The sequence below is a fragment of the Equus asinus genome, chromosome 4 (genome assembly GCF_041296235.1).
Source record: "Equus asinus isolate D_3611 breed Donkey chromosome 4, EquAss-T2T_v2, whole genome shotgun sequence".
Taxonomy (NCBI): Eukaryota; Metazoa; Chordata; class Mammalia; order Perissodactyla; family Equidae; genus Equus; species Equus asinus.
The window spans coordinates 57,637,105-57,655,500 of NC_091793.1; the positions used below are offsets into that span (position 1 = coordinate 57,637,105).

At 39.1% G+C, this 18,396-nt stretch overlaps 1 protein-coding gene across 1 annotated transcript in view; it reads right to left on the reverse strand.

The window, feature by feature from the left end:
- Nucleotides 1-18,396, reverse strand: part of TPH2 (tryptophan hydroxylase 2) — a 117,829-nt gene that overhangs the window by 37,659 nt on the left and 61,774 nt on the right. Inside the window, exon 8 of the mRNA XM_014833271.3 lies at nucleotides 15,567-15,693. Within this exon, the coding sequence (XP_014688757.1) occupies nucleotides 15,567-15,693 (127 nt within the window). The remainder of the gene's footprint in view (nucleotides 1-15,566; nucleotides 15,694-18,396) is intronic.

Genomic DNA, 18,396 nt, shown 5'->3' on the forward strand with positions numbered 1-18,396 from the left:
ATTCAGAATCGAAGGAGATATAAAGAGTTTCTCAGACAAGCAAAAGTTAAAGCAGTTTATCACCGAGGAACCAGTCTCACAAGAAATGCTTAAAGGGACTATTTATGTGAGAAAGAGAAGGCAACAAATAGGAATAAGGAAATTATTTTTTAAAAGGTAATAAAATCACCAGTAAAGGCAAAATTACAGTAAAGGTAGCAATCAACAACCTATGAAGACAATATGGAGGTCAAAAGACAAAAGTACTAAAATTACAAATTTCCATGATCAGAGGGTAATGGACACACACACACACAGAGTGGTTAGATATGATATCAAAAACATAAAATGTAGGAGGAGGGGAGTAAAAGAGTAGAGCTTTTAGAAAGAGGTCAAACTAAAGAGACCATCAGCTAAATATAGATTTCTATATGCATAGGTTATTATATATGAACCTCGTGGTAATCACAAACAGAAACCTATAATAAATGCACAAAGAATTAAGAGAAAGGAATGCAAACATAATATTAAAGCAAGCCATCAAAGCACAAGGGAAGAGAGCAAGAGAAGAAGAAAGGAACAGAGAAGACCTACTAAAACACCCAGAGAAAAGTAACAAAATGGAAATAAATACATATTTGTTAATAGATACTTTAAATGTCAATGGACTAAATGCTCCAATCAAAAGGCATAGGCTAATTGGATAAAAAATAAGACCCATATATATGCTGCATATGAGTCATACTTCAGACCTAAACACACTCACAAACTGAAAGTGAAGGGATGGAAAAAGATACTCCATGCAAATGGCAAAGAAAACTGGGGTAGCAATACTTATATCAGACAAAATAGACTTTAAAGCAAAAACAGTAACAGGAGACAAAGAAGGGCACTAAATAATGATAAAGGGAACAATCCAACAAGAGGATATAACACTTGTAGGTATCTATGCACCCAACATAGGAGCACCCAAGTATATAAAGCAATTACTAACTGACCTAAAAGGAGGAAATAGACAGTAACACAATAATAGTAGGGGACTTTAACACCACTTACATCAATGGGTAGATCATCCAGACAGAAGATCAATAAGGAAACATGGACTTTAAATGACATATTAGAGCAGATGGACATAGTGGATATATAGAGAACATTCCATCCAAAACCCACAGAATACACATTGTTTTCAAGTGCACATGGAACATTCTCCAGGATTGATCACATATTAAGCCACAAAACACGTCTCAATAAATTTAAGAAGACTGAAGTAATACCAAGCATCTTTTCTGACCACAAAACTATGAAACTAGAAATCAACTACAGGAAGAAAACCAGAAAAGCCACAAAAATGTGAAGACTAAACAAAATGCTACTGAACAACGATTGAGTCCATGAAGAAATCAAAGGAGAAATCAAAAAATACCTGGAGACAAGTGAAAATGAAAATACAACATGCCAAAATCTGTGGGATACAGCAAAAGGGGTTCTAAGAGGGAAGTTTACAGCAATTCAGGCCTACCTCAACAAACAAGAAAAATGTCAAACAATCTAACAGTGCACCTAAAGGAACTGGAAGAAGAACAAACAAAGCCCAAAATCAGCAGAAGGAAGGAAGTAATAAAAATAGAGCCAAAATAAATGAAATAGAGACTAAAAAAATAATAAGAAAAATCAATGAAACCAAGAGCTGGTTCTCTGTAAAGATAAACAAAATTGATAAACCTTTAGCTAGATTCACCAAGAAAAAAAGAGAGAGGCTCAAATAAATGAAATCAGAAATGAAAGAGGAGAAATTACAATGGACATCTCAGAAATACAAAAGATTATAAGAGAATACTATGAAAAGCTATAAGCCAGAAAACTGGATAATCTAGAAGAATTGGATAAATTCTTAGAATCACACAACCTTCCAAAACTGAATCAAGAAGAAATAGAGAATTTGAATAAACCAATCACCAGTAAGGGGGTCGAAACAGTAATCAAAAACTTCCCCAAAAAATAAAAGTCCAGGACCAGATGACTTTCCTGGTGAATTCTACCAAACATTCTAAGAAGACTTAACACCTATCCTTCTAAACTCTTCCTAAAATTGAAGAGGAGGCGAGGCTTCCTAACTCATTCTAGAAAGCCAACATACCCTGGTACCAAAAGCAGACAAAGGCAACACAAAAAAAGAAAATTACAGACCAATATCACTGATGAACATGAATGCAAAAATCCTCAACAAAATACTAGCAAATTGAATACAACAATACATTAGAAAGATCATACACCATGATCAGGTGGGTTTTATTCCAGGGACGCAGGGATGGCTCAACATATGCAAATCAATCAATGTGATACACAACATTAACAAAATGAAGAATAAAAATCACTTGATTATCTCAATAGATGCAGACAAAGTATTTGATAAGATACAGCATCCACTTACAATAAAAACTCTAAATAAAATGAGTATAGAAGGAAAGTACCTCAACATAATAAAGGCCATATATGACAAACTCACAGCTAACATCATATACTCAGTGGTGAACATCTCAAAGCTACCCACCTAAGAACAGGAACCAGACAAGGATGCCCACCTTACTGCTCCTATTTAACATTGTATTCAAAGTCTTAGCCAGAGCAATCAGTCAAGAAAAAGAAATAAAAGGGATCCAAATTGTAAATGAAGAAGTGAAACTGCAACTCTTTGTAGATGACATGCTTTTATACATAGAAAACCCTGAAGAATCCACTAAAAAACTTTTACAAATAATAAATGAATGTGGTCAAGTTGCAGGATACAAAATCAACATACAAAAATCAGTTGCATCTCCATACACTAACATTGAATTAGCAGAAAGAGAAATTAAGAATACAATCCAATTTACAATAGCACAAAAAGAATAAAATATCTATGAATAATCTTAGCCAAAGGGCTGAAAGATCTGTACACTGAAACTATAAAACATTATTGAAAGAAATTGAAGAAGATACAAAGAAATGGAAAGATATTCTGTGCTCTTGAATTGGAAGAATTAACACAGTTGAAATGAACATACTTCCTAAAGCAATCTATAGATTCAATGCAATCCCTTTCAAAGTTCCAACAACATTTTTCACAGAAATAGAACAAAGAATCCTAAAATTTACATGGAACAACAAAAGACCCCAAATAGCCAAAGGATTCCTGAGAAAAAAGAACAAACCTGTAGGTGTCACACTCCCTGATTTCAAAATATACTACAAAGCAGTAGTAAGCAAAACAGCATGGTACTGGCACAAAAACAGACACACAGATCAATGGAACAGAACCAAGAGCCCAAAAATAAGCTCACACATGTATGAAGAGCTAGTTTTCGACAAGGGAGCCAAGAACATACCATGAAGAAAGGAAAATCTCTTCAATAAATGAAGTTTGGAAAACTGGACAGCCACATGCAAAAAATGAAACTAGAACATTGTCTTACACCATGCACAAAAATCAACAAAATGGATTAGAGACTTGAATTTAAGTCCTGGAACCATTAAACTTTCAGAAGAAAACATAGACAGTATGCTCTTTGACATTGGTCTTAGCAGCATATTTTCAAGTTCCACGTCTGACGGGGCAAGGGAAACAACAGAAAAACCAAACAAATGGGACTACATCAAACTAAAAAGCTTCTGCATGGCAAAGGACACCATCAACAAAATGAAAAGACAACCCAACAACTGGGAGAAGATATTTGCAAACTATATATCAGATAAGGAGTTAATATCCAAAATACATAAAGAACTCATACATCTCAACAACAAAAAAACTAACAACCCAATTAAAAACTGGGCAAAAGATCTGAACAGATATTTCCCTGAAAGAAGATATACAGATTGCCAACAGGCATATGAAAAGATGTTCAACATCATTAACTATCAGGGAAATGCAAATCAAAACTACCATGAGATGTTACCTCACTCCCATCAGAATGGCTAAAATTTACAAGACAGGAAACAATAAGTGTTGGAAAGGATGTGGAGAGAAGGGAACCCTCATACGCTGCTGGTGGTGGGAATGTAAACTGGTGCAGCCACTATGGAAAATAATACAGAGATTCCTCAAAAAATTAAAAATAGATCTACCATGTGATCCAGCTATTCCACTGCTAGGTATTTATCCAAAGAAAATGAAAACATGAATGCATAAAGATACATGCACCCCTATGTTCATTGCAGCATTATTCACAATAGCCAAGACTTGGAAGGAACCTAGGTGCCCGTCAAGGGATGAATGGATAAAGAAGATGTGGTAGATATACACAATGGAATACTACTCAGCCATAAGAAATGATGAAATCTGGCCATTTGTGACAACATGGATGGAACTTGAGGGCATCCCACTCAGTGAAATAGGTCACAGGGAGGAAGTCAAATACCATATGATCTCACTTATAAGTAGAAGATTAAAAAACAATGACAAACAAACACAGAAACAGATTGGGTTGGTGGCTACCAGAGGGAAAGGGAGGAGGGATGAGGGTGAAAGGGATGATTAGGCCCACATGTGTGGTGATGGATTGTAATTATTCTTTGGGTGGTGAACATGTTGTAATCTACACAGAAATCAAAATATATAATGATGTACACCTGAAATTTATATAATTCTGTAAACCACTATTACCACAATACAAAAAAAAAAAAGAAAGAAAGCATCCCTTCCTCTTCAACTTTTTGAAGAGTTGAAGAAGGATAGGTATTAAAACCTCTTTGAATGTTTGGTAGAATTCACTGGGGAAGCTGCCTGGTCCTGGAATTTTGTTTTTTGGGGAGGTTTTTATTACTACTTCTTTCTCCTTACTGGTGATTGGCCTATTCAGATTCTCAATTTCTTCTTGAGTCAGTTTTGGAAGGTTGTACAATTCTAAGAATGTATTCATTTCTTCTAGATTATCTAATCTGTTGGTGTATAGCTTTTTGTAGTATTCTCTTAAAATCTTTTGTATTTCTGAGGTGTCCATTGTAGTTTTCCTCTTTTGTTTCTGATTTTATTTATCTGAGGCTTCTGTCTTTTTTTTTTTTTTGGTGAGTCTAGCTAAAGGTTTGTCAATTCTGTTTATCTTTTCAAAGAATGAGCTTGTAGTTTCATTGATCCTTTCTATTGGCCTTTTTAGTCTCTATTTCATTTATTTCTGCTCTGACTTATTACTTCCTTGCTTCCACAGATTTCATGCTTTGTTTGTTCTTTTTTCTAGTTCCTTCAGATGTTGTGTTGTTACATTGTTTATTTGAGGTTTTTCTTGTTTCTTCATGTAGGCCCATATTGCTATAAAATTGCCTCTTAGTACCACTTTTGCTGTATCCCATAGATATTGGTATGTTGTATTTTCATTTTCATTTGTCCCCAGGTATTTCTGACTTCTCCTTTGATTTCTTCATTGACCCAACTGTTGTTCAGTAGCATCTTGTTTAATCTCTACATATTTGTGACTTTCTCAGTTTTCTTCTTGTAGTTGATTTCTAGTTTCACACTTTTATGGTCATAAAAGATGCTCAATATTATTTCAATCTTCTTGAGTTTATTGAGACTTGTTTTGTGGTTTAACATGTGACCTACCCTGGCAAATGTTCTATGTGCATTTAAAAAGAATGTATATTCTGCAGTTTGGGGATGGAATGTTCTGTAAATATCTGCTAAGTCCATCCAGTCTAATGGGTCATTTAAGGCCAATGTTTCCTTGTTGATCTTCTCTCTGGATGATCTAGCTATTGGTGTAAGTGGAGTGTTAAAGTCCCCTACTATTATTTTGTTACTATCAGTTTCTCCTTTCACGCCTGTTAATATTTGCTTTATGTATTTAGGTGCTCTTATGTTGCACCCATAGATATTTACAAGTGGTATTAAGGCCTCTTGTTGGATTGTACACTTTATTGTTATGCAATGCCCTTCTTTGTCTTTTGTTACAGTTTTTGTTTTAAAGTCTATTTTGGCTCATATAAGTATTGCTACCCCAGCTTTTGTTTTAATTTGCATGGAATATCTTTTTTCCATCCCTCACTTTCACTATGTAAGTGTGTTTAGGTCTGAAGTGTGTCTCTTGTACATTGCATATAAATATACAGATCGTGGGGTTTTTTTATCCATTCAGCCAGCCTGTGTCTTTTGATTGGAGCATTTAGTCTATTCACATTTGAAGTAACTATTGATAAGTACATACTTATAGCCATTTTGTTACTTTGCTTCTGGCTGTTTTTGTAGTTCTTCTCTTGCTCTCTGCCCTAGTGGTTTCACAGCTTTTGGGTTTTATGTGTTTGGGTTCCTTTCTCTTTATTTTTTGTGTGCCCTTCTGTTGCGGCAGAGTTGCTGTTGTTGTGGGTGCATGGGTAAACCAGGCTGGCCCCCGGGCTGGCTGGTCGTGAATCTTGGCCACATGTGGCTGCTACAAGCACCTTATTAGGTGGGGTAAGCCCCCAGCACAGCTGGCTGCAAGGTTGGTAGTACGCAGCTACTGCAGTTTTGCTGGTAAGCAAGTCAGGCCCTTAGTATGGCTGGTTGCTAGGCCCAGGGGCTTGCAATTGCTCCACACTCCCAGTTTGGCACCCTGCATGCTCGGCTGCCTCTACGTTGGTGGGTGGGTCAGGCTCAGGTGAGGCTGGCTCCCAGGCATGGCTGTGGCAGCTGTCAGCTTGCTTTGGGCAGGACAGGACTCTGGTGAACACTAGCTATGTTGTGCTGATGGGTGGGGCAGCCCCAGGCCTGGCAGGGCACAACCGTTTCAGGCATTGGAAGGCAGGGAAGATCCCCTGCGTGACTGTTTGAAATGGCCAGCAGCACAAGTCTGGCATGAGCCCAGAAGTCCACCACAGGCTCCCAATTCTGCCCCAGGCTCACAACAGACAGTGTTAATCCCTGGGGTGGGCTCCCTCCTGCCTGGCTGCATTCAGTTGCCGTGGGCGCTCTACTGGGCGGGGCAGACCCCTGCACTAACAGACCTGGGGGAGGATTCCAATGGTGCCTGCCAGCCTCTGTGTCAGCACGACAGAACTAAGTCACCGTAATGGCTGCCACCAGTGTCTCAGTCCCTGCTGGGTGGACTCAGCCACCTCTTGCCTCTCTGGGATGCCTTCTGAGCTTAGTAAGTGAGTCTGTTTTACCAATAGACTGCACATTTTGTGCAGGCATTTGTGCTGGTTTCCAGATCAAGTGAGTGTGTATGGGGGCCCCTTACGAGAAGGTTTCTCTTTCCCAGAAGTTCTGTAGTTTTCCTGGGCATGTTCCCCAATGGTTTTCAAAGCCAGCAAAGTCAGGTATTATGGGATCTTGCCTCTCCTGTGCTGGATCTAAGGGCTAGGATGCCTAATGTGGAGTTCAGATCCCTTGAGCTTCTGGAAAACCTCCATACTTTTCAGATCTCCCCAACCATACGGCCCCATGGCTAGGGTGTGGTTTTTCCTTACCAGGACTCTATCTCAGCCTCTTCCACCCCTGTCAGTGTTGTCCCTTTTGTGGGGGTCCTTTTTATCCAGTTTCAGGATCTCTCTCAGAGGAAATTGTTCTACAGGTAGTTGTAGATTTGTTGTGTCCGTGGGAGACATGGCTTCAGGATCCTTCTATACCACCATCTTCCAAACTCTCCTAATCTAACTTTAGAGACAAGGCTGGTGACTGGGAGCCTATAGTTCTGTTTCAGCTTACAGACATGGTTTGTAGCCAAAGAATATCTTGTTTTTGTTTTAATGTTTGACTTTGAAGCCTTTAGGTGTGATGTGTATTATCCTGTCTCCACAGGCTCCTATACTACTTGTTATCTTATATCAGGCTGTTTCACACATTTGCTACTTATTTGCCCCTGAAGGCAATTGAGTTTACAACCCTTAAAGAAGACACTAATCTATTAAATCCACTTAAGCCAGCACCGGACAGTGGGAAACGCTTGGTCTCAAAATTATAGCACACTCTAATCATCCCTTATTGGGAACATTTTTGCATATCTATCATGCACAGATCCCAGACAGCTATGATGAGTATGAAAAGAGTACAGCTGCCAAAACCGGTAGCCTTATTTATTATCCACCAGAGGGCAAATTATTTACATGTATAACAATGCATTTGAAATATATTTACCAAGCATCATCATCAATTTCTTCAGATACAAAAGAGTTTCATTTAAATTGTTCTCAGGGCATAAAAACCATTGCTCACATAAAACAGTGAAGATAGCTTCATTCTCAAAACTGAGCATTATTAAAATGCCAAAATAAATATCATGAAGAAATACAGCAAGGAGAGGCAGTAGCTACTGGCAACAGTCTGGTGCCTCTGAAGTCAGACCCAGAAGTTCAAATGCAGCAAAACAGAGTTTGGCAGCACCAATTAGTCCTCGTGGAGGGTGTCATCTTCCTTAGATGAATGTGCTGACAGCTCATCACAGAAAGTTATGAAATGTCTGCTTTCACTAGGAGTGACTCTCTTTTTCATAAATGCTTAAGTTCACTAAACAAGGAAAAGTAGGCACTATGTACACAGAGTCATTAATAATATAAATCTCACCTGAAATGAAAGAACAATACAACCTGTCTCATCGTTCTGCATAAATGTGATTCCTCTGGTTTTCCATTTGTCCCGTCTATGGAATTTTCTCCTTTGGTACATCTCATCACTCATTTTATTCTGATACTTCTTCAGGGGACTTTTTGGGAACAACTTTGAGGAAATCAGCTAATAACACGTCCATTTCTCATCTGGACAGCTAGGAGGGCTTGCTAACCACCTCTATCCTCCCCACCATTGGACTTTTTACTCTCCCAGTGAGGCCTGAGCTCTTAATCTCTTAGTCTTTGCAACTGGGTCATCAAATTAGGCTTCTAGTTTTGGTATATGGCTTGATGGTTATTAATAAGCATGTTATCCAATAGGTTATTTATTCCAGGGTTTACTCTGAAATTGCCTGGCTGGAGTCTAACTGTGTTTTCTTTCAAAACCATCCTCCAGCAGTTTTCCATTCACTTCATTTTTAATGAAGGATGGAATGTGCTTCTAGAAGTCAACAGCAGTTTTAGTATCATTTCAAGAAGAATCTCCCTAGCTCCTCACACTGAGTCAACCATCCTCCATACTCTCCATACCACACAGAACAAGCTTTTCAAATTTCTCTTTGGTCTGCAAAACATTTTCTCCAAAGTAAATGGGTAGTCTACAAAATTGGAAAGAATTGGAACTGCAAGACTTGTGAAAGAGAGAAAATCAAAGAGATTCAGAGTAAAGGCTCATGCAATGTTGGGAAAAGAGAAATGAGCAGATCATGAAAAACTATGATGAGGCACCACCCCAAAATTCCCCACTGTACTTAGAAGAGCCTCAAAATATTTTGTGTTAAAGTCTTTTGAAAGTTTACACTCTCTTTGTTGTTGTTGTTTTTAACTATCAAAGTCACTGCACGATTCCAGGCAGGTTGGCTCCCTTGGGGGACACTTGACTCTCCCTAACCCATCACCAGTTAATTCCTCTATAGAGAAGAAGCTCTCTGCTGGCTCCTGCTGCAATTCTGAATCCCAGTCTCCCACCTTGAATTCAGAACTCACACACACATGGAAGATTCACCTTAAATCCACCCCTCTTACATATCTGCTCATGAATATGAATACAAGCTGATACTGACTCTGGGGTTTCTGTATTTTTGTGTACTAGATCATGCATTCCTTGAAGAAAGTACTATGTCCTTGTCTTTTTTCCTATCCCTCCCTCATGGTACCTAAAATTCTTTAGCCACTTAAAGAATACCTGTTAACTTGAATTAGCTTTGCAGAAAAGCAGGAATATTCCAGGGAAAGGATAATGAAAAAATGAGGGAAGAATAGAGAGAGAGAAACATCATAAATGACCTAATGATGTCTAAAATGTGGAAGTATTTTTGGCTGATGGAGCTAGGGCAATCCATGGCCAAGGGTATTGGAATTGTGCTAAGGAATATAAGTTCTGAAAGAAAACTTACTCATCCCACATATTTACTAGCCCTAGTAAAATGGGTTCCAAGTTTCAAGTATTAGTTTTTTCTTGTAAGTGTAAAAATAGAAACAAAGAATAATGGCCCACCAAAGATGTCCTGACCTAATTCCCAGGACCTGTGAGTATGTTACATTTGCAGATATGACTAACGGCATGTATGGACATTGAGATGAGGACATAATTATAAATTATCCAGGTGGGCCCAATCTAATTGCATAAAAGCAAAAGACCTCTCTCAGCTACAGTTTATGAGAGAGAAATGTGAGAAAGGAAGAAAAGTCAGAGAGATGTAACATTGCTGGCTTTGAAGATGGAGGCAGAGGCCATGAGCCAAGGAATGTGGGAAGCCTCTAGAAGCTGGGAAGGCAAGAAAATGGACTTTCCCCCTGAGCCTCCAAAGAGGAACACAGCCCTGCAGACACTTTAATTTTAGCCCAGTGAGAACTGTATTAGACTTCTAACCTTGTGAAACTATAAGATAAGAAATCTGTGCTGTTTTAAGCCATGCATAGTTTGTTAACAGTAGTGATAGAAAACTACTTCAAAAGGAAACCCTTGGCTTCGCCATGGCCTTCTAAACTGATGAGCAGGCATTTCCTGCTGACCCCCGAAACCAGGGAGATTTCTTGTTCTAGCTGAAACCATCCCTCTATTCCCCTGCTCCTTTTTCCGCTTACCTGACTTTGTCTCATCTTTCAAGACTTAGTACTAACTTTATCTCCTGTGAAAAATCTTAGTTTTATCTACATAGGCTATAAATTACCCAAAAGTGAGGACCATGCCATATTCTTCATAAATGTTGCTTTGAATGATGGAATTAATCAATCACCATTTGATGGGTTGTAAAAGTAAAGAACAATAAAACTGCTTTCTTATTACTGCTTTTAAGAAAGGAATAAGAGCGCTCACTAGGATCCACCTACATTACATCCATAAAGTCCTACCTTATTCCTTTCCTCTTCTCTTTGGACACACACACACACACACACACAGCCTGGCAGAGTCAAATCTCAGTTTGTAGCCATTCAGAGTCAGACAAGTAAGCAATACATTCATCCCTGATCAAAAATAGGAGCTGTAGGGTGTCACAGGTTTAAACCAGAAAATTTCAAGGGGGATTTGAAAGGCACGGAAAAGGTTTCAAACGTGGAGTTTAAAGCCAGAGCCAAGGTTTGAGAATTAAGTAACGGGACTCAGGACTCGTGCTGTGGTGGTTTTAAAAGATGTCTGCACATACTTTGACACTCCTTTCTCCAGAGATTCATTCCCCTCCCTTTGAGTGTGGGCTGGAGGGAGTCCTCTCTAATAAATAGAATATGGCCCACGTGAAGAGCATACAATCAAGTCAGAAAGGCATCACAACTTCCTCCCCTCAATCTCTGCCTCTGTCTCTCATCATTTGCACTGGAGGAAGCCAGTTGCCAACAGTCACATGAATAAGCCAACTTGGGAGAAGATTCCCAAATCTTCAGACAACTACAGACCCATCCCACATCTTAACAGCAACTACAGAAGAGTCTCTGAGTCAGAACCGCTCAGCTAAGCTGTTCTCAAACTCCCAAATACAGAAACTATGAAATAATACAGACATACTTCAGTTTATTACAATTAGCAGAAACTGCAATTTTTACAAATTGAAGGTTTGTGGCAACGCTGCATCCAGCAAGTCTATCAGCATCATTTTTCCAACAGCATTTGCTTACTCCATGTCTCTGTGTCACATTTTGGTAGTTCTTGCAATATTTCAAAATTTTCATTATAATTACATTTTTTATGGTAATCTGTGATCAGAGATCTTGATGTTACTATTGTCATTGTTGTGGGGTGCCATGAACCATGACCATATAAGATTAACTTAATCGATAAATGTTGTGTGGTCTGACTGCTCCACTGACCGGCTATTCTCCCATCTCTCTCCCTCTCCTTAGACCTCCCTATTCCCTGAGACACAACAATATTGAAATCATGCCACTTAATAACCCTACAATGGCCTCTAAGTGTTCAAGTGAAAGGAAGAGTCACACGTCTCTCACCTTAAATGTAAAGCTAGAAATGATTAAGCTTAATGAGGAAGGCAGTCAAAAGCCAAGACAGGCCAAAAGCTAGGCCTCTGGCACCAACTAGCCAAGTTGTGAATGCAAAGGAAAAGTTCTTGAAGGAAATGAAAAGTGTACTCCAGTGAACACACAAATGATATGAAAGTGAAACAGCCTTATTACTGATCTGGAGAAAGTTTTAGTGGTCTGGATAGAAGAACAAACCAGCCACAACATTCCCTTAAGCCAAAGCCTAATCCAGAGCAAGGCCCTAACTCTCTTCAATCCTGTGAAGGCTGAGAGAGGTGAGGGAGCTGCAGAAGAAAAATTTGAAGCTAGCAGAGGTTGGATCATGAGGTTTAAGTAAAGAAGCTATCTCTAGACCATAAATGTGAAAGGTGAAGCAGCAAGTGCTGATGGAGAAGCTGCAGCAAGTTCTCCAGAAGATCTAGCTAAGATCGTTAATGAAGGTTGTTACACCAAACAACAGATTTTCAATATAGACAAAATAGCCTTATATTGAAAGAAGATGCCATCTAGGACTCTCATAGCTAGACAGGAGAAGTCAGTGCCTGGCTTCAAAGCTTCAAAGGACAGGCTGACTCTCTTGTTAGGGGCTAATGCAGCTGGTGACTTTAAGTTGAAGCCAATGCTCATTTGCCATTCCAAAAACCCTAGAGCCCTTAAGAACTGTGTTAAATATACTGTGCTTGTGCTCTAAAATGGAACAAACCCCAGATGACAACACATCTGTTTACAGCATGGTTTGCTGAATAGTTTAATCCCACTGTTGAGACCAGCTGCTCAGAAAAAAAGATTCTTTTCAAAATATTACTGCTGTTGACAATGTACCTGGTCACCCAAGAGCTCTGATGGAGATGTACAATGAGATAAATGTTGTTTTCACATCTGCAAATACTACACCCATTCTGCAGCCCATGGATTAAGGAGTAATTCTGACTTTCAAGTTTTATTATTTAAGAAATACATTTCATGAGGCTAAAGCTGCCATAGATAGTCATTCTTCCGATGTATCTGGGCAAAGTAAATTGAAAACCTTTTGGAAAGGATTCACCATTCTAGATGCCATTAAGAATATTCATGATTCATGGAAAGAGGTCAAAATATCAACATTAACAAAAATTTGGAAGAAGTTGAATCCAACCCTCATGGATGACTTTGAGGGGTTCAAGACTTCAGTGGCAGAAGTAACTGCAGATGTGGTGGAAATACCAAGACAACTAGAATTAGAAGTGGAGCCTGAAGAGGTAACTGAACTGTTGAAATCTCATGATAAAACCTTAATGGATGAAGAGTTGCTTCTTATGGATGAGCGGAGAAGTGGTTTCTTAAGATGGGATCTACTCTAGTGAAGATACTGTGAAGATTGTTGAAACAACAACAAAGGATTTAGAATATCACATAACCTTAGCTAGTAAAGCAGGGGCAGCATTTGAGAGGATTGACTCCAATTTTGAAAGAAGTTCTACTGTGGGTAAAATGCTATCACACAGCATCGCGTGCTACAGAGAAATCATTCATGGAAGAGTCAATCAATGCAGCAAACTTCACTGTTGTCTTATTTTAAGAAATCGCCACAGCCACCCCCACCTTCAGCAAACACCACCCTGATCAGTCAGCAGCCATCAACATCGAGGCAACACCCACTGTCAGCAAAAAGATTACGACTCACTGAAGGCTCAGACAATGGTTAGCATTTTTCAGCAATTAAGTATTTTTTAATTAAGGCATGCACGTTTTTTAGACATAATGCTATTGCACACTTAATAGACTACAATATGGTGTAAACATAACTTTTATATGCACTGGAAAACCAAAAAATTCGTGCGTCTCACTTTATTGCGATATTTGCTTTATTGGGGTGGTGTAGAACTAACCCCGCAATGTCTCCAAAGTATGCCTGTAAATGTTCATTGTTTTAAGTCACTAAGTTTTAGGCCTATTCACTATGCAGTAATAGACAGACAATATACATGAGCCAATCCTTAGGGCAGAGGTTATAAGTTTGATGTCAAAATCCTGATTCAGTCTACAATATATTTTCCTCAGCTCACAAAGCTAGATTTGTTTTTATGAGCCAAAATTTAAAAATCATTAAATTTCATTTAGAAATCTAGATTTCCAGTCTCTCTCAAAAATTTGGAGATCTGGCAACACAAAGGCCTGCACGCCCACCTGGCAGTCGTCAGTGGGAACTGAGAAGCAGCCTTGTGCTACAGAAGAAGCATGTGCTCCCAAGTTCACTGCAGCCCCTGCTGACCCCTGTTCACCCCCAATGACATCAACAGCATGACTTTTGCACTTGTGTTTCTCTTTTAGTAGAAAAATATTTGTCAGTTCCTATATATCTATCAAAAGTAGGAAACAAAAGGTATACTGAAAGGGCTATGTGTTTTAAGAAATCTAGGAGAAAACTTACTTCTTGGTGAGAGTGACAAATATTCTTGCACGCCTAATATGCCATCAATGTGTATCTCTGTCAAATACACACAACCTAAGATCCGTTCTTTCTTCCTCTCCTAGCTCATTTAGGCTCATGTGCTCATTTAGCTGAAAGGCCTGGCCCCTGTAGGCAAGTAAGTCTGTTAAACCTGCTCGTTCTCACCCTGGGCTCTTTGAAATGGCACTAAGGTAGGCACATGAGCTTGCTAGGGCTGGCTGTCCAGCATCTCAAAGGTAGCTGCCAACATTATACCTTTCTTCTTATACTGCTGGTTTTGAGAAGAGCCTTGCTAAGACCATAGTATCTATTAAATATTTTTCTGGTTTTGTACTTATAATAATCATTTAGTCTGAGCTTCTTATTGCTGACTCAAATTGTGTCTGACCACACCCATGTCGATTAATCAGAGAGAATTCTAAGCACAACCTGTACTTTACCATAAATGCATACTTTTTACCATTACTAATGTTTCTTTTTTTTTAAGATGTTTTTCCTTTTTCTCCCGAAGCCCCCTGGTACATAGTTGTGTATTTTCAGCTGTGGGGCCTTCTGGTTGTGCTATGTGGGACGCCGCCTCAGCATGGCCTGACAAGCAGTGCCATGTCTGCACCCAGGACTCAAACTGGCGAAATCCTGACCCGCTGAAGCAGAGCGCGTGAACTTAACCACTCGGCCATGGGCCGGCCCCACTAATGTTTCTAAGAAATAAACATTGGACTAGAACAAGAGCCAGCAAATTTCATCATACAGGTCAAGCCTGGCGCACTACCAGCTTTTCTAAATAAAGCTTTGTTGGAACAAAGCCACACTCATTCATTTACATATTGTCTGTGGCTGCTTTTGCAACGCAGTGGCCGAGAGTGGCTTTGACAGAGAGCTTATGACCTGCAAGCCTAAAATATTTACTATCTAGCCAATCCCTGAATGAGAAGGAAGAAATACAAATATTTTGATGGTTAGTAAGTCAAGGACATATTGTGCTTCAAAGGAACACATGGACAAAGGTAAAGTCACTATGCCCCCTCTAGAACGTTTGCCTTAAAATTCATAGTCAGTAACTCTGAAACTTTCTTTACCTTACAAATGGACATAAACAGAAGTCTTCTAAGTTAAAAAATGAACTCACCGTTGCTAGTTTCTGAACATCTTCATCTGATGCTCCCAGAGATGCCAGGCCTATTTCTTGTGAAAACTGAGCAAACTTAGGGTCTGCAAGTAGTGGAACGTGTCCCAAGAGCTCATGACATGTGTCTCTGACAAGAAAAAATCACAAAGAAATGTCATACGAGAAGTTTTAAACTATCACTAGTAGAACAAGACTTGAAATCTTAAATATAACATTGTTCCTATAATAAATTACTGTTAGGACATTTCATCAATTCCATGAACTTTTGTCACATTTTAACATCCCTGTAATCCAAATGTACTTACAATTAATGGCATCTTAAATACACAATATTTTTAATAAAATAATAGTGACTATTTTCAAGTAGTCGCCTGGTAAGTGTTTCTTTTAATCCTTAAGAGAAATTTAGAGAATTAATGTAACGTATTAGTTCATGATCCTAAAGATCAGGGGTGGGCACACTGTAGCCACAGGCCAGATCCGGCCTGCTGTCTGCTTTTGTAAACTGAGTTTTCTTGGAACACAGTCATGCCCATTCATTTGTGTGTTGTCTATGACTCCTTCTGACTAAAATGGCAGACCTGAGTAGTGGTGACTGAGACCATATGGCACCCAAAGCCTAAAATATTTACTAGCTGGCCCTTTACAGAAAAAGTTTGCTAATTATTGCTATAGATAGTGATAGTGGAGCCAAAATTTGAATCCAGCTTGTCATGATTTCTGATCTCTTACTCTTAACCCTTAAATTGCACTGCATCCCATGTTACACTTTGCCAGGCACTGAGAAACAACAGAGGGTCATATCATCATCATCAAAGTGGTTTTTCCCATAGACAATTTATCTGCCTATAACATAAGCAACTCTCTTGAGTTCGCACACTGGAAGACCCAGTCCTCTGCTTTGTTTAACTTGAACTAGGTAAAAATAAAAGCTTAGAATCTCTCTCACTTGCCTGAGCTTCTACATGGAGCCAGATGACCAGGCAAAGGCAGGTATGTGTCACAACGAAGCAAGGCAGATGGCTTCCTGAGTCATTGCTGTGAATCACGGACTGCTCCCTAATACCAACCTATATTGGAGTGGATTCCCCTATGACTCACTGGGAATGGATCAAGATAGGAGCGTTTTATTTTCTTGACAAAACTAATTAGCCAGGTAACAACTGAAAGTTTTCTGTTTTCACCTGCGCTCCTCAGAAGTGGATCCCTTCAAATAGGTGCTATAATATAAACACCAGCTGCTACCACCATTATTACAAGCATAAAGTAAGTTGGATGGTCATGTGGTTGAAGCAAGTGAATGGTGGTCAAGAGCACAAGATTGATGCCCACATAAAACAGACGGCATTACTCAATCTAAAAATCTTGTTCCCACAACTCAAACCACATCCCCAGTCATGGCCAGGCACTTCATAGACACATCAGGTTGAAAGGGCGGCCAAGTGAGAATATTTGGACACAATATAAAAAGAAACTCCAAATTCATTTCCTATCAACTGTGTGACAATAACTTTCTTTTTTGCACACAAACTGAATTTGTGGAAAAGAATATGTGGTGGTTACTCTCTAATCACATTGCTTAAGACAAAGAATCAGACTCATTAGATTTTAAGGCATAAGGGGAATTTAAACATTGTCCAAGCCCCTCATTTTACCTATGAAGAAATTAAAGGAAAAGAAAAAAAAAGAAAGCTAAAATACACTGAGCTCTTTTTTGTGCTAGGTACTATACTAAATATTTTCGTATCACACTAGTAATTTCACTTACTAGTAACGTTCACTTACAAAGAATTCAGATTATTCCCATTTGAAAAATGGGAAAACCAAAATTTAGTAAATTTTACTTTTCCAACGTCACGTTATTAATAAGAGACAGAGACAAGATTTGAAAGAAAATTCCTCTGCTCAAAGCCCTGCTCCTTCTGCTCTGTTTACTCAGATATGGAGTAAATGAGAAGGGGGAGGGGGCACAGCTTAGGACATGGGGAGACAGTTTAACCGAGTTGCTTAGTACAAGTAAAAATGCAGTCAGTATGTCCTAAGTCTCTTTTGCTGCCACTCACTGGTCCTCAGACCTCCAATTACTTGAGAAGCCTTTTAAAAAATACCAGTGACTGAGCCCTACTTATGACCAATTCAATCAGATTCTCTGGGATGGACCTGAGCATCTGCATTTTTTTAAATGCTCTCAGGGCGATAATAAGACCCAGCCAGGGTGGAGACCAGCTGGCACAATGGATGATGCTAGGAGTCTCCTAGCAGGCTTCAAGCAAGTAGTACTTGAAACTAAAGCTGAATGTGATTATGTAACTTTGAGCTGCCCAAGTTTAATTGCACTAAAATTACATCATAATACTGGGAAGTAAGGAAAGGCGGTGAAAGAAAGTTCACTAGTAGTTAATTACTCCTCCATGAGCATTTGATTCAGTTAAAGGTCTAATACTTCTATCTTGGGAGTGGACCCTAAAGACTCACTCCTGTGATCTGTTTTTTAAAAGGTGTGCAGTCTGCACCAAAGTTGGAATTAGCATCAAGTGGCCCAGCATTAACAAATCTGCATACCCCCCATTGTAGCCCTATGATGTAAATACTAAAGCATCCCTACCGATCCAGGCAGAAAACATGACAATAATTCCAAAACTGGCCAGGTGTCAAACTCCAGGGAAATACTGAAGATGATGAGTGTTAGCTTGTGATATAATAAGCAAGTTAAGCAGAAACTAAAATCACAATTATTGCGGCCAAGCTGTATTGAATGCTTACTATGGGCCAGCACTGTGCTAAGTGCTTCATGATGCGAGAAGAGGGTAGGTTGTGGCTACTTGGTGGT